Source organism: Peromyscus eremicus, chromosome 5, assembly GCF_949786415.1.
Source record: "Peromyscus eremicus chromosome 5, PerEre_H2_v1, whole genome shotgun sequence".
NCBI classification, from domain to species: domain Eukaryota; kingdom Metazoa; phylum Chordata; class Mammalia; order Rodentia; family Cricetidae; genus Peromyscus; species Peromyscus eremicus.
This window is the reverse complement of record NC_081420.1, coordinates 39,233,856-39,248,889: the sequence shown is the minus strand read 5'-3', so window position 1 is coordinate 39,248,889 and position 15,034 is coordinate 39,233,856. Positions and strand designations below refer to the sequence as shown.

At 44.3% G+C, this 15,034-nt stretch overlaps 6 protein-coding genes across 6 annotated transcripts in view; 4 read left to right on the top strand and 2 right to left on the bottom strand.

The window, feature by feature from the left end:
• The window catches only part of LOC131911336 (uncharacterized), a 46,649-nt gene that overhangs the window by 27,483 nt on the left and 4,132 nt on the right, over positions 1–15,034 (top strand). The gene's annotated exons all lie outside the window — the stretch shown is intronic.
• Positions 8,023–8,489, bottom strand: LOC131911312 (histone H2A type 1-B). The gene has a single exon (XM_059263295.1). The coding sequence runs from the start codon at positions 8,487–8,489 to the stop codon at positions 8,097–8,099; it is 393 nt and encodes a 130-aa protein (XP_059119278.1). The 3' UTR covers positions 8,023–8,096.
• Positions 8,799–12,358, top strand: LOC131911316 (histone H2B type 1-F/J/L-like). Its single transcript, XM_059263299.1, has 2 exons — positions 8,799–9,194; positions 12,331–12,358. Exons 1-2 carry the CDS (start codon positions 8,818–8,820, stop codon positions 12,356–12,358), a joined length of 405 nt encoding a protein of 134 aa, XP_059119282.1. The 5' UTR covers positions 8,799–8,817.
• LOC131911320 (histone H2B type 1-C/E/F/G/I) lies at positions 9,539–9,928 on the bottom strand. The gene has a single exon (XM_059263302.1). It carries the CDS (start codon positions 9,917–9,919, stop codon positions 9,539–9,541), a length of 381 nt encoding a protein of 126 aa, XP_059119285.1. The 5' UTR covers positions 9,920–9,928.
• Positions 10,213–10,605, top strand: LOC131911314 (histone H2A type 1-B). Its single transcript, XM_059263297.1, has one exon. The coding sequence runs from the start codon at positions 10,213–10,215 to the stop codon at positions 10,603–10,605; it is 393 nt and encodes a 130-aa protein (XP_059119280.1).
• LOC131911310 (histone H3.1) lies at positions 11,580–12,030 on the top strand. Its single transcript, XM_059263293.1, has one exon. It carries the CDS (start codon positions 11,596–11,598, stop codon positions 12,004–12,006), a length of 411 nt encoding a protein of 136 aa, XP_059119276.1. The 5' UTR covers positions 11,580–11,595; the 3' UTR covers positions 12,007–12,030.

Here is a 15,034-nt window from a genome sequence, read left to right as displayed (position 1 = left end):
ACAGCCCTGTGGGACTGAGCGACTACAGATTCTTGGACTTTCTGTTCACAGCTAGTAACTCTAGCCATTGTTGGATTAGTTGGACTGCAGTTTGTAAGTAATTCCAAGAAACTCCCCTCTTTTTTCCCCATTCCATAAGTTCTGTGACACTGGAGAACCCTAACACACTATGTCTTTCAGAATTTTGATTAATTCAGTTAATCTGAAACCATGAATGTGTGAAGACAAGGGATGAGCCCCAGATAATTTGAGATACTTTTAAATGGTTTTCTGTCCAGCCTTGTATAAAAGTTAGACAGGTGAAGTGAAATAAAAAATACATTGTGACCTAATTTCCAAGTTGTCCAGCTGGGTTCACTGTGCCAATTATTCTTAAGAGAAAGATACATATCAATATGTTTCACACGGCTTAGGGGCCCTCATAGGTGAAGACACACAGAAGACTTAGTTAAACACTTACCGATTTTGACAAATCTGAAAATGAGAAGAAAAGGGATTTGGTAAAGGCTTGTAACTAAGCTTGGAACAGAAGCTGGGACGATTCAGTTCAGATTAGTTCACAATGCTTTTTATTTGCAATCCATAGCTCCTGTGGTAAATGGTGCTTTCCCTGGATTATAGGGAATGCATCTGCTGTGGGCTGAAGGTGCGTGTTGTTTCCTGCTTGGAAGCAGGAAGATACAGGGCAAGTCAAGGTGAGCTTCTTATAGCTGCTGTTTTTGTTTCTTTTTTCTTTTTCTGTTGGTGTATGGGTGTTTTCCCTGCATATGTAGTTACACCACATGCTTGCAGTGATCTTGGAGGCCAGAAGAGGGCATCAGACGACTGGGACTGGAATTAGAGATGGTTTTCAGCTTATGGGAAGTGAACCCTGTTCCTTGGAAAGGCAGTAAGTGATCTTAAACTGCCGTGCCATCTTCAGCCCCAACAGCTTTTATTTTTTAAGTGTACAAATGTAGCTCTAAAAAAAAAAAAAAAGTGTCCAAATCTCATATTTGGGGATTGGATGGTCTGGATGATCTGTCACTATGTAAAGCCAGACTTAAGGATAAAACTCACTTTTTAAAATTTTAGTCTTAATTTTTTTCCCTAGTAATAAAATCAGAAAGGCTTTGGCTGAGTCCCTAAAGTATTTGCTTGTTCTCTTTCTCGTTTTGGTTCTATAAAAACAACAAAAACAACAACCACCCAAACAAACAAACAAACAAAAACAAAAACAAAAAAACCTTGCTAGATGTGACGGAGGCCTGTGATCCCAGTACTCTGTAGACTGAGGCATGAGGATCTATTATTCCAGACAAGCCTGGCCTACTTAGTGAGGTGATTATGAATGGCTGGGGCTGAATAGGCCAACCTGAGCAACATAGTGAGACCATATTGAAAAAAACAGTCCCACACCTCTGAGATGAACCTTTAATAAGGACCTTAAAGACAGTGACATGGAAAGAAAATGTATTTGCAGACATTTTAATGGACAATTAATTATTCTTTAGTATAAATGCTATAGTCTTGATATATTAATTGTAGCAGTTTATACACAAAGTAAAATTTAAAAGGTCAGTCTCTAGAAGTTGTAAGGGAAAACATGTAACAATTAAATGGGCAGAGGGAAACAAAAAGAAATAAAAGAAAAACAATAAAGAATAAAAGTGCTTCTGGACCTCAATAATGAGAGGTGGGCCCCAAGACCTAGAGGTACATCATCCAGGAGTCTGGAGAACTTGCAGATAGAGTCAAAGAGCAATGTTTGTTTGTAATTGAGGGGCAGAGGATTTTGGCTTCACTAGACCTAGAAACTGTTTTTCTGGATAAACTGATTTTAGAAACTGCGGGGTGGGAGGTGAGTCAAATTGCTAGTTTTTGAAGTCTCAGGGTACTGGGGCTTATGGTGAGGTTTTCTGCTTTCTGCACAGTAGATTCCTAGAACCATGGGCTTGTTTCAGGTCCATGTTTTTTTGTTTTGTTTTGTTTTGTTTTTGTGGGGGGTATTCTTTAGCAGCAATTTACCATTTAGATGCTAGAAAATACCATTTTATAAAACAAAGAAATGCACGCTCTATTATCTTTCAGACTCACTCAGGATAAACTCTTCCTTTTTTTGGTTTTTCAAGACAGGGTTTCTCTGTGTAGCTTTGTGCCTTTCCTGGAACTCGCTCTGTAGTCCAGGCTGGCCTTGAACTCACAGAGATTCGCCTGCCTCTGCCTCCAGAGTGCTGGGATTAAAGACCTGTGCCACTACTGCCCAGCTAGGCTAAACTCTTCCCTTTAAAAACACAAAAGACTTCCCCTCCCTTTGGTTTTTGGCACAGATTTGCCCTATAGCTGCCCTAGAATTCCCAGAGGTCCCCTTGTCTCTGGCTCCTGAGCACTGGGATTAAAGGGATGGGAAACCAAGCCTAAGGACTGCTTCTTTCTTGGGATGACACAGCTATTATATTAATTAACTTACCAGAAGTGGTCTCAGTTCCTACATTCTACAGGGTCTAAATGAGAAATGATATTACTCTGTACTAAGGACAAAGTAGCAAAGACATGCTACTAATCCTTAGGAGCCCTGGAAGAGACTCTCAGATGGTAGACTAATTCAAATGATTAGGAGTCCGGAAATAGGCCTAGGATGTTAAATGCTCATTGGAATTAGTAGGAACCAGTCTTGGCTGCCTAAGCCGAAGAGCCTCCAGTCCTAGCTCTTGAGTGTCTAGACTGTGTCCATGGCCATGTTGGTCTTGTGCTTGGAGTGCTACCTGTAGGTGATAGCGTCACAGATAATGTTCTCCAGGGACACATTCAGCACCCGGAGAGGGGGGTGTCTCCTCATACGTGAGGCTGGAGATGGGCTTGACGATACTGTTCAGAGCTGGACAGTGCATGGTGGGCTTGGTGATATTCTTGGATTTTGTTGTGCAGGACTTTTTGGTGGTATTTGGGCCCAGGTCAGATTTAGAGAACAGCAGTTATCTAATTGAACACAAAACAGGCTCCTTCACAGTAAGTTAGAATTTCCCATTTATGCCTACTTTGCAGATCCTATTGAAAACGAAGCACGTGGGCAGAAGTGAGATTGGTAGGCTCCAGAAGCAAACACTTTTTGACCCTGAGTCAAAACTTAATAGCCAGAGTTGAAGGAGACAGACTGTGTGGTATGTTCCTGCTCAATTTTTTAAAAATTAATTTTATATGTGTGGGTGTTGTGGTTGCATGTGTATTCACCAGGTACATGCAGTCTGGGTAGAGGACAGAAGAAGGAGTCAAACTCCCCACAATGGGGTGTAGACGGCTGTATGTCGTTGTTGGGAATATAACCCCAGGTCTCTGGGCCATCTCTCCGGCCCCTGCTCCGTTTCCTAATTTCGGTCATCCCTCTTTTAGTGTGTTACAGATTTCTGGTCAGCCCAGCACTGAAACCGTTGTACCCAGAGGCTAGTATGTATCTTGAACATTTGATTTGCTTAAAGTTTATGGTTGTGTATGAAATGTTATGGTGGTTTGTGTTTGCCTGAAATGCATGGATCCCTGACTTCTCTTTGAAAAACCGTTTGAACATGTTCAATCAAAGGGACATGGCTACATTGTGAAAAAAGAACCACGTCTTGTTGGGTTCTACGGCCTGACTTAGTAAGTACTCTGAAATATGCACAGTATGTCAATTTTGTTGGAAAACAAAGGGTCGATCTTAACCATACGTTTGTTTATCGAGACATGAAGAGATGTAGCAGCAAGGACCTTCATTAACATTTGAATTTTTCAAAAATGGAATGTCAGCAAGATGGGCATTATCTGACATTTTGGAGTTCTCAGAGAAACAGACACTGAGGCTTTTCCTTCTGGGAGCACTTTCCTGTGGCTGCACACAGACTCAGTGGCTTCAAAAGGTTGAGCCCAAGTACAGTAATATGAAAAATGGCAGGGATGTGTAGGAAGGGGGAGGAGGCCGCCTGGAAAACTGTGAAGATGTGGACATATGGACACTGACCAGATCTCAATGCTCCCCACTTTGTGGGGAACATTACAATTGTCGTAGGATTCAGACATTTTGTTACTTTTTTTTTTCTTATATATTTTTTCCTAGTAAAGATGTAAAGTTTGGACAAAATATCTCAAAACAGGGAAATGTGGAGGACTCTGTTGTACAGTATAGTATGCAAAGGGTAAGACCACAATGGTATTGTAGAGAAATATGCTTTCTCATTTTTGTTTTTACTGTTGATATAATCAAACATTGAATTACTTTGTAACTATAGTATTTAATTGAGTAGCAATGCAAGATGTTTGTGATGAATGGCATGGACAGCACTCCAAAGATGAGAGATGGCAAGCTGCTTCATCAGGTGGGAGCTCTGGCACCCAAACCTGAGGAGTTGAGTTGAAACCCGTGGAAGCTGCATGGTGGAGGAGGAGAACAGAATCCTGCAGGCTGTCCTCTGGTCATCATATCATGATCAGCTTTTGGGGGTGGGTACAACACTAAATACATAAACAAAAATGTAACAACAAAACCTGAGAACTTCAAAGAGTATTGGCTTGTGGTCGGTCATTGTGTTTCACTCCAGGTTAGCAACATTTTATCCTTGTTCAAGAAATTCTATACAACGTTTCAGTTTCTGAAATGGTTGGAGGGCTTCAGAGCTTTTACTCCTTTCGTTGATGCGCTGTAGAAGAAACTCGAAGAGATAGAAACGATGCTTAAAGGATTTATTAATATATTTGCTGATAGATTTGCTTAGGAGAGAGACATTAAGTCACACAAAGTAGAATTTAGCCAAGGGTGCACTACTTCCCGAACACCTCCTATGTAAGTAATATGCTAAGCAGGCCTATTAGAGATAATCAGAAGTCACCATACAATGCTAATGTTTGTTCATCGAGATTCTCCTCCAATTAGGTTGCATTCCCATGAGAAAAGAAGACATTTACAGCCAGCCATTCCGCTCATCCAGCAGCTCTAGGGGGCAGTGCAGAATCACGAGCACCATCAAGACCCGGGCTGCTCCTGCGCTCTTATCGGGAAAAGCTTCATTCTGCTAGGTGGGCAAGAAGAACATGGGTAATAACTATTCAACAAGAACACTGCTGCACTTCAGAAGTAATTCTGATAAATCTTTCATCTGCCCAAGTAGCCAGACTTGCAGTCTCCTGCCTCTGTTTAAATTGTTCAAAGTGTAACCTGAGGCTAGGACCTGAAAGAAATCTAAGGACGACAATATGTGAAATGCATAATTCTAAAGTGTATAAAAGTTAGGAGAATCTTCTATTTATGGCCAGCATTATTAGTCAGAGTTGGCATGTGCCATATATATTAAGGAGGTTTTTCCCCTTTAATAATCTCTAAGTGTGAAGAGTGATTTGTCACTGGAAAGGTATATTAATAGTAAAATTAATTTGAAAACCAATTAAGTAAATATACTCTTTGATTTATATTTTAAAAATTATTTAATTATAAGGTCATCTATGAACTTATTGTACAGGCCTTGAAATGATGAAGAAATGTATAGTCGAGGCAAAAACAGAAATAAAAAAATTAGAAAGTAGCCCTGAGGTGGTTGGTGGTGCACACCTTTAATCTCAGCACTTGGGAGGCAAAGGCAGGCGGATCTCTGAATTTGAGGATAGTCTGTTCTTCAAAATGAGTTCTAGGACAGCCAGGGCTACTCAGAGAAACCCTGTTTCAAAAAAAACAAAAACCAAAAAACCAAAAACCAAAACCAACCAACCAAACAAAGTAATTTTTGTATACAAGGGCTATGGGTAAGGTTAAGACACATTCTCATCCTGAGAATGATTCACAAGTCATCTCAAACCTGTTCTGATACTTTCTGTGTTGTTTGAGGATTGGGCAGTCTCTAATTAACGATGGGGACAGTCTTACTCAACAAAAGATGCACGTGAGGATCAGGTAGGTAAGGGTGAGGTTCCTCTCTTCTTATACTACCTCAATTTTACCCATTTAAAATAGTGAATTAAAGGAATATGCCATTGACTTGATTGAAGTCAAAGAGAGGGCAGTGAAGGTTCTGGCTTTTTATGTTTCTTAGTTCTGGAAATTGAACACTAGTAGCTCCCCACCCCCTCCTACCCCCCATGTTACATTGTCATTGTTTGCATGAGGGAAGGTGGAAAATGCAGCTAGGAAAGCTGATTCTTCATCTGATGGACATCAAGAAAGGGACTCTGGGTACCATGGGGCAGCTGTTAGTTCTGTGGAGAAATATTTGACTCTTGGAATTAAGGTAACTGTGGACTGTGTTTCCTTGCGAGTCACGTGACTGCTTAGGCTAAAAAGCTTGCTGATGGTTTTCAAGAATATTCTAGGGACTCTGTTTTATTTATTTGTTAAAGCTCCCACATCTGTGCATTTAGATTTTTCACTTGAAAGATCCTGTTAATGGGGATGGATTTTTTTTTCCATTAAAAAGTACAATTATTTTTGTCCCATAGAATAAAATAATGCAAAGATTGCAATACAGGCAGGCCACCGGACTAATAATTTCTGATAAACATTTGTCTGTTTGGCCATATTTCAACTCCTCTGCCAATTACACAATTATACTTGACAACATATGTTCTTTTGAGCTATTTAGAGCTTTCTAGTGATTTCCTCGGTAAAGGCACAGGTTTGGGTTTTTTTTTTTTTTTTTTTTTGTCGTTGTTGTTGTTTTCTTTGACAAAAGGTAGGCCTTTACTGTGCAGGCTACTGAGGCCTACCTGCTGGATTGGAATTCCATTACAAATTGATTTCCTTTGCTTTTCCTAGAGTTTGCCAGTGATAGCAGTTGTAGAAGTTTCAAGGTTTGTGAAGACTGAAGCCCATCATTGTCCACTGCTCCCTTTCATAATCAACACCTAGAAACCATTCCACTCACGTCTCTGGTCCTGTCAATATATTTAACCCTCAGCTGGGTATGGTGACTCATGCCAGTATTCCCAGAACAAAGTAGTTTGAACTAGGAGGATTGCTGTGACTTTGAAGCTAATCAGGGCTACAAGGTAAGTTCCAGGGCAGCCAGGGCTGTAGTGATACTATCAATGAATGATTGAATGGATGAATACTTAAATAAAATAGATTTGTACATTGGGGTTGTGCAGATGCCTCAGCAGCTAAGAGCACTTGCTCCTCCCGAGGATCTGAGTTGGAATCCAGTACCCAAGTCTGCCTGGCAGTTCAAATACGTGTGGCACACACATGCTTTCATATAAATAGAAATAAAATAAAACGAGTATTAAAGAAGCAGCAGCACCTGGACAGTACTTTGCCATTTCAGACCACAATTTTGAATCCTTACAATTTTTAGTTTCAGTCTATGAACTGACCAACTTTCAGGAGTAATGAAATAGAATTATTCAAGACTGAACAATTTAAACAAAATTATAAGTCCACTTTTGCTTCAATTAATACTGGCTTTGAGTCCTTTTTTCCTGAAGACTGATAAAAAACCCCAAGTCGTCCATTGGCCTTGTGTAGTGGGCCATGCCTTTAATTCCAGCTATAGGGAGGTGGAGGCAGGAGGATCTCTGGGAGGTCGAGGCCAACATAATCTAATTAGCAAGTACTAAGATAGCCAGAGCTGCACAGTAAGAGGCTGTCTCGAAAACAGAAGACTTCTAACAACAAGAAAAACCCCAAAACAAACCCTCCAATAAGCTGTTGGCAGGGCTTTCCTCTTTGTTCTTTATTTTTGGCATAATTACCCTATTTCTGTCAGGACGTCATGAGCATACCACATACCTTAAGTATCACCTTGGCAAATCACAAGTCCAAAGTGTCTTACGGACGCCTTCATAACCCTCGCAGAACCGCATCTCATGGTCCTTTTGGTCATACGTGCACACATAAGACAGACAATGCTGTTTTGTAGGGTAATCTGACTAACTTGTGAGGAAAACACACCTCCACTGGGGAAGGTAGAAGACATTTTTGAAAAGTGCAGTTCCCTTACTATTGAGAATCAAATCCTTAGAATACTAAGTTAACACCAGACATGAATACAACAACAAATTTGCCTAAGACTCGCTTGTAGCATTTCAGCACTTCACTGAAAAAAGTGGGTGGCTCTGAAAAGAGCCTTTGGTCTGTTTTTAAGTGGTTTTGGTGAAATGACTCATTTTCCCTTGGCCTTGTGGTGGCTCTCGGTCTTCTTGGGCAGCAGCACCGCCTGGATGTTGGGCAGGACGCCGCCCTGCGCGATGGTCACGCGGCCCAGCAGCTTGTTGAGCTCCTCGTCGTTGCGGATGGCCAGCTGCAGGTGGCGCGGGATGATGCGCGTCTTCTTGTTGTCGCGGGCCGCGTTGCCAGCCAGCTCCAGGATCTCGGCCGTCAGGTACTCCAGCACGGCCGCCAGGTAGACCGGGGCGCCGGCGCCCACCCGCTCCGAGTAGTTGCCCTTGCGGAGGAGCCGGTGCACGCGGCCCACGGGGAACTGCAGGCCGGCGCGGGACGAGCGGGTCTTGGCCTTGGCGCGAGCCTTGCCGCCTTGCTTGCCGCGTCCAGACATTGCAAAACAGATCAGAAGGAATAGAGCAAAACTAAAAAGGTTTTGCAAAATTGTTTCCTGAATTGCAATGAGAAGGTACTTATAAAGGCAGATGGAAGTGAAAAACATGAACTGTGATTGGTTAAAATTATCTTTATTGCTCCAGCCAATACGAGAGGACACATAATACGATCTAATTTGCATAATGGTGTCACTAACTGGTTTTCAAATCATAGCTGACTATTCTTGAATCGCTTATTTGCATAGAAGGTCTATAAAAGCCTAACCACCAGAACGCTGCCATACACTACTTTCTGTTTCTTCTTTTCCTATTTCAGTTGTTGTTAATATGCCTGAGCCCGCGAAGTCCGCCCCCGCCCCGAAGAAGGGCTCCAAGAAGGCGGTGACCAAGGCGCAGAAGAAGGACGGCAAGAAGCGCAAGCGCAGCCGCAAGGAGAGCTACTCGGTGTACGTGTACAAGGTGCTGAAGCAGGTGCACCCCGACACGGGCATCTCGTCCAAGGCCATGGGCATCATGAACTCGTTCGTCAACGACATCTTCGAGCGCATCGCGAGCGAGGCGTCACGCCTGGCGCATTACAACAAGCGCTCGACCATCACGTCCCGGGAGATCCAGACGGCCGTGCGCCTGCTGCTGCCCGGGGAGCTGGCCAAGCACGCCGTGTCTGAGGGCACCAAGGCCGTCACCAAGTACACCAGCTCCAAGTGAGCGGCGGACCTCGCCGTAACCCAAAGGCTCTTTTCAGAGCCTCCATGTTGTCATAGAGTGGTTGTAATGCTTGAATTCAGCTCATGTTTCTGGTTTTTTAGACTGTATGTCCCTACTGTTTGCCATTTCAATTCTACCGTCATCAGCATCCGAGAATTTAGTTGAATGGCGTCACTATCCTATCCTACAAATGGTGCACCCTAGCCAAAGGAGGCACTGTAGTGTGTGAACTCAGCTGAAATTTAAGCCAAGTGCATTTAAGTATTTTGACCACAGCTCCCCTCTTAGAGAAGGTGGGTGGCTCTGAAAAGAGCCTTTGGGGTACAGTGAGGTGCGCCGCTCACTTGGAGCTGGTGTACTTGGTGACGGCCTTGGTGCCCTCGGACACGGCGTGCTTGGCCAGCTCCCCGGGCAGCAGCAGGCGCACGGCCGTCTGGATCTCCCGGGACGTGATGGTCGAGCGCTTGTTGTAATGCGCCAGGCGCGACGCCTCGCCCGCGATGCGCTCGAAGATGTCGTTGACGAACGAGTTCATGATGCCCATGGCCTTGGACGAGATGCCCGTGTCGGGGTGCACCTGCTTCAGCACCTTGTACACGTAAACCGAGTAGCTCTCCTTGCGGCTGCGCTTGCGCTTCTTGCCATCTTTCTTCTGCGCCTTGGTCACGGCCTTCTTGGAGCCCTTCTTCGGGGCGGGGGCGGACTTCGCGGGCTCGGGCATATTTCACAAATGCTTGTCGCCAAAAGGAAAGATGTAGGAAGTTGTGCAATTGCCCCATTTATTTATAGTGCTTCCATGCAAATATGGTTCGAAATCTGACAGGTTTTCATTGGGTAAATTGTAAGGGAAGGTTCCACTTTATGCAAAGTAGGACCTCTGACTCTGATTTCTTATTGGTTGAGTCTTCTAGGTTACTTTAGCCAATGACAACCGCAAATTACAATCTACCCTGCAAGTATAACTTGCACGTTTCTGGCAAATAATTTCATATTGCCTTCACAATTCTCCTAAATATGTCTGGACGTGGCAAACAGGGCGGCAAGGCTCGCGCCAAGGCCAAGACCCGCTCGTCCCGCGCCGGCCTGCAGTTCCCCGTGGGCCGCGTGCACCGGCTCCTCCGCAAGGGCAACTACTCGGAGCGGGTGGGCGCCGGCGCCCCGGTCTACCTGGCGGCCGTGCTGGAGTACCTGACGGCCGAGATCCTGGAGCTGGCCGGCAACGCGGCCCGCGACAACAAGAAGACGCGCATCATCCCGCGCCACCTGCAGCTGGCCATCCGCAACGACGAGGAGCTCAACAAGCTGCTGGGCCGCGTGACCATCGCGCAGGGCGGCGTCCTGCCCAACATCCAGGCGGTGCTGCTGCCCAAGAAGACCGAGAGCCACCACAAGGCCAAGGGAAAATAGGAGCTTTTCATCAAGCTGGTTTTTATTATAACAGCAAAGGCTCTTTTCAGAGCCACCACTTTATCTTGAAAAGAGCCTTTCTGCTGACTTTTTACTGGTCACTACAATATAGCCATCCAGTTGCACTGTGCATTAAGGCGCCTCTTCTAGTGAGGAAGAATTTTAACTTACATAGTACATCTAATGAGATCCCAACAAGTTGCATGTAAACGTTAACATTCTGATAAAGCTTACTTCCTTAGAAGTGTTTTGAAACTTTTGAAGCTCTTTTCCTGGGCACTTTTCATACTGAAGTTTCCCCAAGGTGCCTGTCTGTCCTTATGATTACTCCTGCTAGTAATTTATACTGATTTTTGCAATATGGACTGCAACTAGACGTTAAACAGCAGTCTTTCCGTTAGAGTGTGCATTTTTCCTTCCCCCAGCTATCTACTTTTGTTTCTGGGAAAAGTGCTCATTTATTCAAGTTAAAGTAAGGCTTGAAAGTAGGACCTCACTGTTAATGCTCAGGTTGGTAAGAAAGCCTCATTCAAGACAAAGTCCCCCTGAACATTTAAGTAAGGTGTTTTTATATGTACCTTTTGCTTCTATCTTTCCATAGGGGGGGAAAAAATAAAATCACTTGACCAATTGCCTATAGCTGATGCCTTTCAAAAAATTAAGTTTCTGGCCCCCAATTTTAAAAACGTTAGCAAGCATACAGCCCGTGTCCTTCCAATAAGTAATAATAATTTTGTAGGAAACTGGATAGTATATTTTTTTGTGAAAGCTGTAAGGACCTCAAAGTGGAAAACCAGAGCGAGGGAAAATATTTAAATGAACGGGGCGGGTCCGGGAGAGCGATATGAGCAGAGCTACCAATACGGTCCCAGTCTAATGTTCCTGTGTGGTCCAATGAGAAGGGGGCTTCGCTCGCTTTATATATATGTACTCGGGCCCCAGTCCATCAGGCTTCTCTCTGCCTGAGATTTCTCTTACTCTCTTCTCACTATGGCTCGCACCAAGCAGACGGCCCGCAAGTCCACCGGCGGCAAGGCCCCGCGCAAGCAGCTGGCCACCAAGGCTGCCCGCAAGAGCGCCCCGGCCACCGGCGGCGTGAAGAAGCCGCACCGCTACCGGCCCGGCACCGTGGCGCTGCGCGAGATCCGGCGCTACCAGAAGTCGACCGAGCTGCTGATCCGCAAGCTGCCGTTCCAGCGCCTGGTGCGCGAGATCGCGCAGGACTTCAAGACCGACCTGCGCTTCCAGAGCTCGGCCGTGATGGCGCTGCAGGAGGCCTGCGAGGCCTACCTGGTGGGTCTGTTCGAGGACACCAACCTGTGCGCCATCCACGCCAAGCGGGTCACCATCATGCCCAAGGACATCCAGCTGGCCCGCCGCATCCGCGGGGAGAGGGCGTAAAGGCTACTGAGTGCAACGCTGAACCCAAAGGCTCTTTTCAGAGCCACCCACATTTTCCCTAAAAGAGTGCATACTGTTGACACCCCCAGTCTCCACTCTCAGCCCTCCATTAGATGCTACTGACCTATGGTAGTCTCAACACTCTACTAGGTCTGTAAAGAGTTAGATTTCATACATCCAAATCTGTCCTCTGCATATTACTTAGCATTTGGAGTTGCTGTTCTTATTCTCTATTGGTTTACTTTTACTCAGGGTAGTCACACCTGTGTGCTTTAATTTTTCTTTTTCTTTTCTTTTCTTTTTTTTTTTGTTTTTTTTTTGTTTTTTTTCGAGACAAGGTTTCTCTGTGTAGCTTTGCGCCTTTCCTGGAACTCGTTTTGGAGACCAGGCTGGCCTCGAACTCACAGATCCGCCTGGCTTTGCCTCCCGAGTGCTGGGATTAAAGGCGGTGCTTCAATTTCTTGACTGTTACTGGGCCTTTACGTTTAGTGGAGGTTTTGGAGCAAAGTCTTTAGAACTCTGCCTTTATGAATCGTTTGTACTCCCAAGTTGATGCACCTGTCCGAGCTCTATCTACCAGCTCTGCTGCCTTTTTGAGCATTGCTAATCCAGGCCACACTTGTCTTTGAAATACGCAGTGTCCCTGGAGAGACGCTTAAGCTGGGAGAACTTGGAGGCCTTCCTTGTCTTGTGTAATTTACCGAGCTGCCAGGGTGCAACCAGCCGGAATTAAGGGCAGTGCTTTCAGATAGGTTCCCAGCTCACTGTGGCTGCACTCAGGTACAGTCTTAGAACTCTGAAATGAGTTATAACCCAGGCTAATAACTCAGTCATTCCTGTGAGGCAGGGCAATTGGAAGTTGGAGACCAACCTGGGCTATAAAATGAATTCTAGACTTCGTCTGCGCTAGTTTCCTTGTCTCAAAAGGGAAAGAAAGAAAAAGAGATGGCTTGTTAAGAGCACATTCTGCTCTTGCAAAGGACTCTTTTAGGCTTCCATGTCAGGTGAAAAATTGCCTGTAGCCACTCCTGAAGGATCCTATGCATCTTGTATACTGTGGACCCTGCACTCTTGTGCACACACCCACACACAGACACATAAGTATACATAATTACAAATTAAAACAAAATTCAGAGGAGGTATAAAAATCCTGAGGAACAACACTGATTTTTACTCTGGATTGCTGCAGTTTTGAGAGCTTCATGTTTGATTTCTCCAGTGTTAAAAAGTCCCAAGACATTGTGCTGGATATTGTTTGGTCAACTTGACCCAAACAAAGGGTCACTCAGGGAGAAGAAAGCTCATCCCAAGCAATATCTTCATCAGAAAGCCTGTAGGCAAGTCTACGACATTTTCCCCATTTGTTTGATGTGGGACAGCATAGCTCACTGTTGGTGGTGCCACCCCTGGGCACATGGTCATGGGCTCAGGCTGAGCAAGCCAGTAAGCAGCTTTCCTCCATGGTCTCTGATTCTGTTCCTGTCTCCAGATTCTTGTCTTGAATTCTGTCCCTGATTTCTCTCATTGATGGACTGTGATTGGGAAATGTGAGTCAAATAAACCCTTTCCTCCACAAACTGGTTTTGGTCGTTCATTTATCGAACAATATAAAGCAAACTAATACAGTCTTTATCAAAGTCCTGGAGTCTTCCACAGAGTCAAGAGGCAACTTATTGCTTAAAAAACTTCTGCTTGTGTATTTAATTGTGGGCTCTCCAGTCAATCACACATTCTAGGGTTTTCAGACCCCAAACCACCCCATCCCACTTCTTATCCACGCCTCCTTCACTATCTAGTTAGATACAGGTAGGCATTCTATGGCTATCAGCCAGCCATGCCATATTAAGCTGCAGCGAGACCAAGCACTCCTCCACTATGGTTGGATGAGGCAATCTGGAAGGAGGAATGGGTCTTGCTTTGTGTTTTAAAAAGCCAGCTTTTCCATTAATACCCCACAATCATTACAGTAACAGATACCCATTACTTCTTTCTGATATGAAAATTTTATTGGACCAGAACAGTCATTTCAATGGCCTTTTGTTAATTGTTTGTAGGTTGGGTTTATTTTGGGGTTTCCAGTGTTCAAAGTCTTTTTTTTTTGGTAGGAAAACTAGAAATACAATGAACAGTTATATTCAGAGAGTAACTGGGATTGTTTGCACCGGCTGACTTCGAGAGATATGAGGAGGGCATGAAATAGGAAAGAAAACGTTGGATTTTTTTTAAAATGAAGATTTAATAAATGACTCCTTTTAAATTGATTATATTGGAGGGAATTAGTTATTAAAATGTTCAAGTCTTTGGCTGTGCAGCTTGGCTATCTTGACGCAGGGGAGATAAACTTTGGCAAAGTGCTTAAGTAAGAGGATCATGGAACATGTGAACATTTATATATATATATATATATATAAAATCATATAATATATATGATTTATAACAGCTTTGCTATATATTCAGTACTTCATTTTATGTTTCAGCAAGGAAATATGGCCGGGCATCATTTTGGCTGCCTGTAACCTCAGTACTTTGGAGGCAGAGGCAGGAGAATGGGGAATTACAGGGCAGAACTGGGTCCACAGTAAATCTGAAACCTTGGCAGTCCTCACCGAAAAGGAAAGTAATGCCCTTACAGGGAATGCAATATAGTTTGTGCTTCATGTTGACCTGAGTCGCAGCCAGCTTGATGGCAGAAGGTGATACCATATTCTTCACCCATTAAAGTGTTCTTACTCTTATTTTGAAGCAGCTGTAATTTGCTGTCTCCCAGGAACCGTGAAGTGAAAACTGCTGGGAATAAAGTCTAAGGAGCCAGGGTCTCACACTTGTCTTTGACCCACCAAAATCATCAAATAGCGCATTCCTTTGTGTAGTGCAGCAAAACCAGACATTAAAATACAAGGACAACAAACAGAATAAAAAACGAAAAACAATGCAAATGGTTTCTATAAGTCACCAGCTCATGAGGCTGGGGATTTAGCTCAGTGGTAGAGCGCTTGCCTAGCAAGCGTAAGGCCCTGGGTTCGGTCCT

Coding starts and splice junctions, on each gene's coding strand:
- LOC131911310 (XM_059263293.1), top strand. CDS start 11,596: ATGGCTCGCACCAAGCAGACGGCCCGCAAGTCCACCGGCGGCAAGGCC.
- LOC131911320 (XM_059263302.1), bottom strand. CDS start 9,919: ATGCCCGAGCCCGCGAAGTCCGCCCCCGCCCCGAAGAAGGGCTCCAAG.
- LOC131911316 (XM_059263299.1), top strand. CDS start 8,818: ATGCCTGAGCCCGCGAAGTCCGCCCCCGCCCCGAAGAAGGGCTCCAAG. Junction 9,195..12,330: donor ACCAAGTACACCAGCTCCAA/GTGAGCGGCGGA, acceptor TTTTTTTTGTTT/TTTTTCGAGACAAGGTTTCT.
- LOC131911314 (XM_059263297.1), top strand. CDS start 10,213: ATGTCTGGACGTGGCAAACAGGGCGGCAAGGCTCGCGCCAAGGCCAAG.
- LOC131911312 (XM_059263295.1), bottom strand. CDS start 8,489: ATGTCTGGACGCGGCAAGCAAGGCGGCAAGGCTCGCGCCAAGGCCAAG.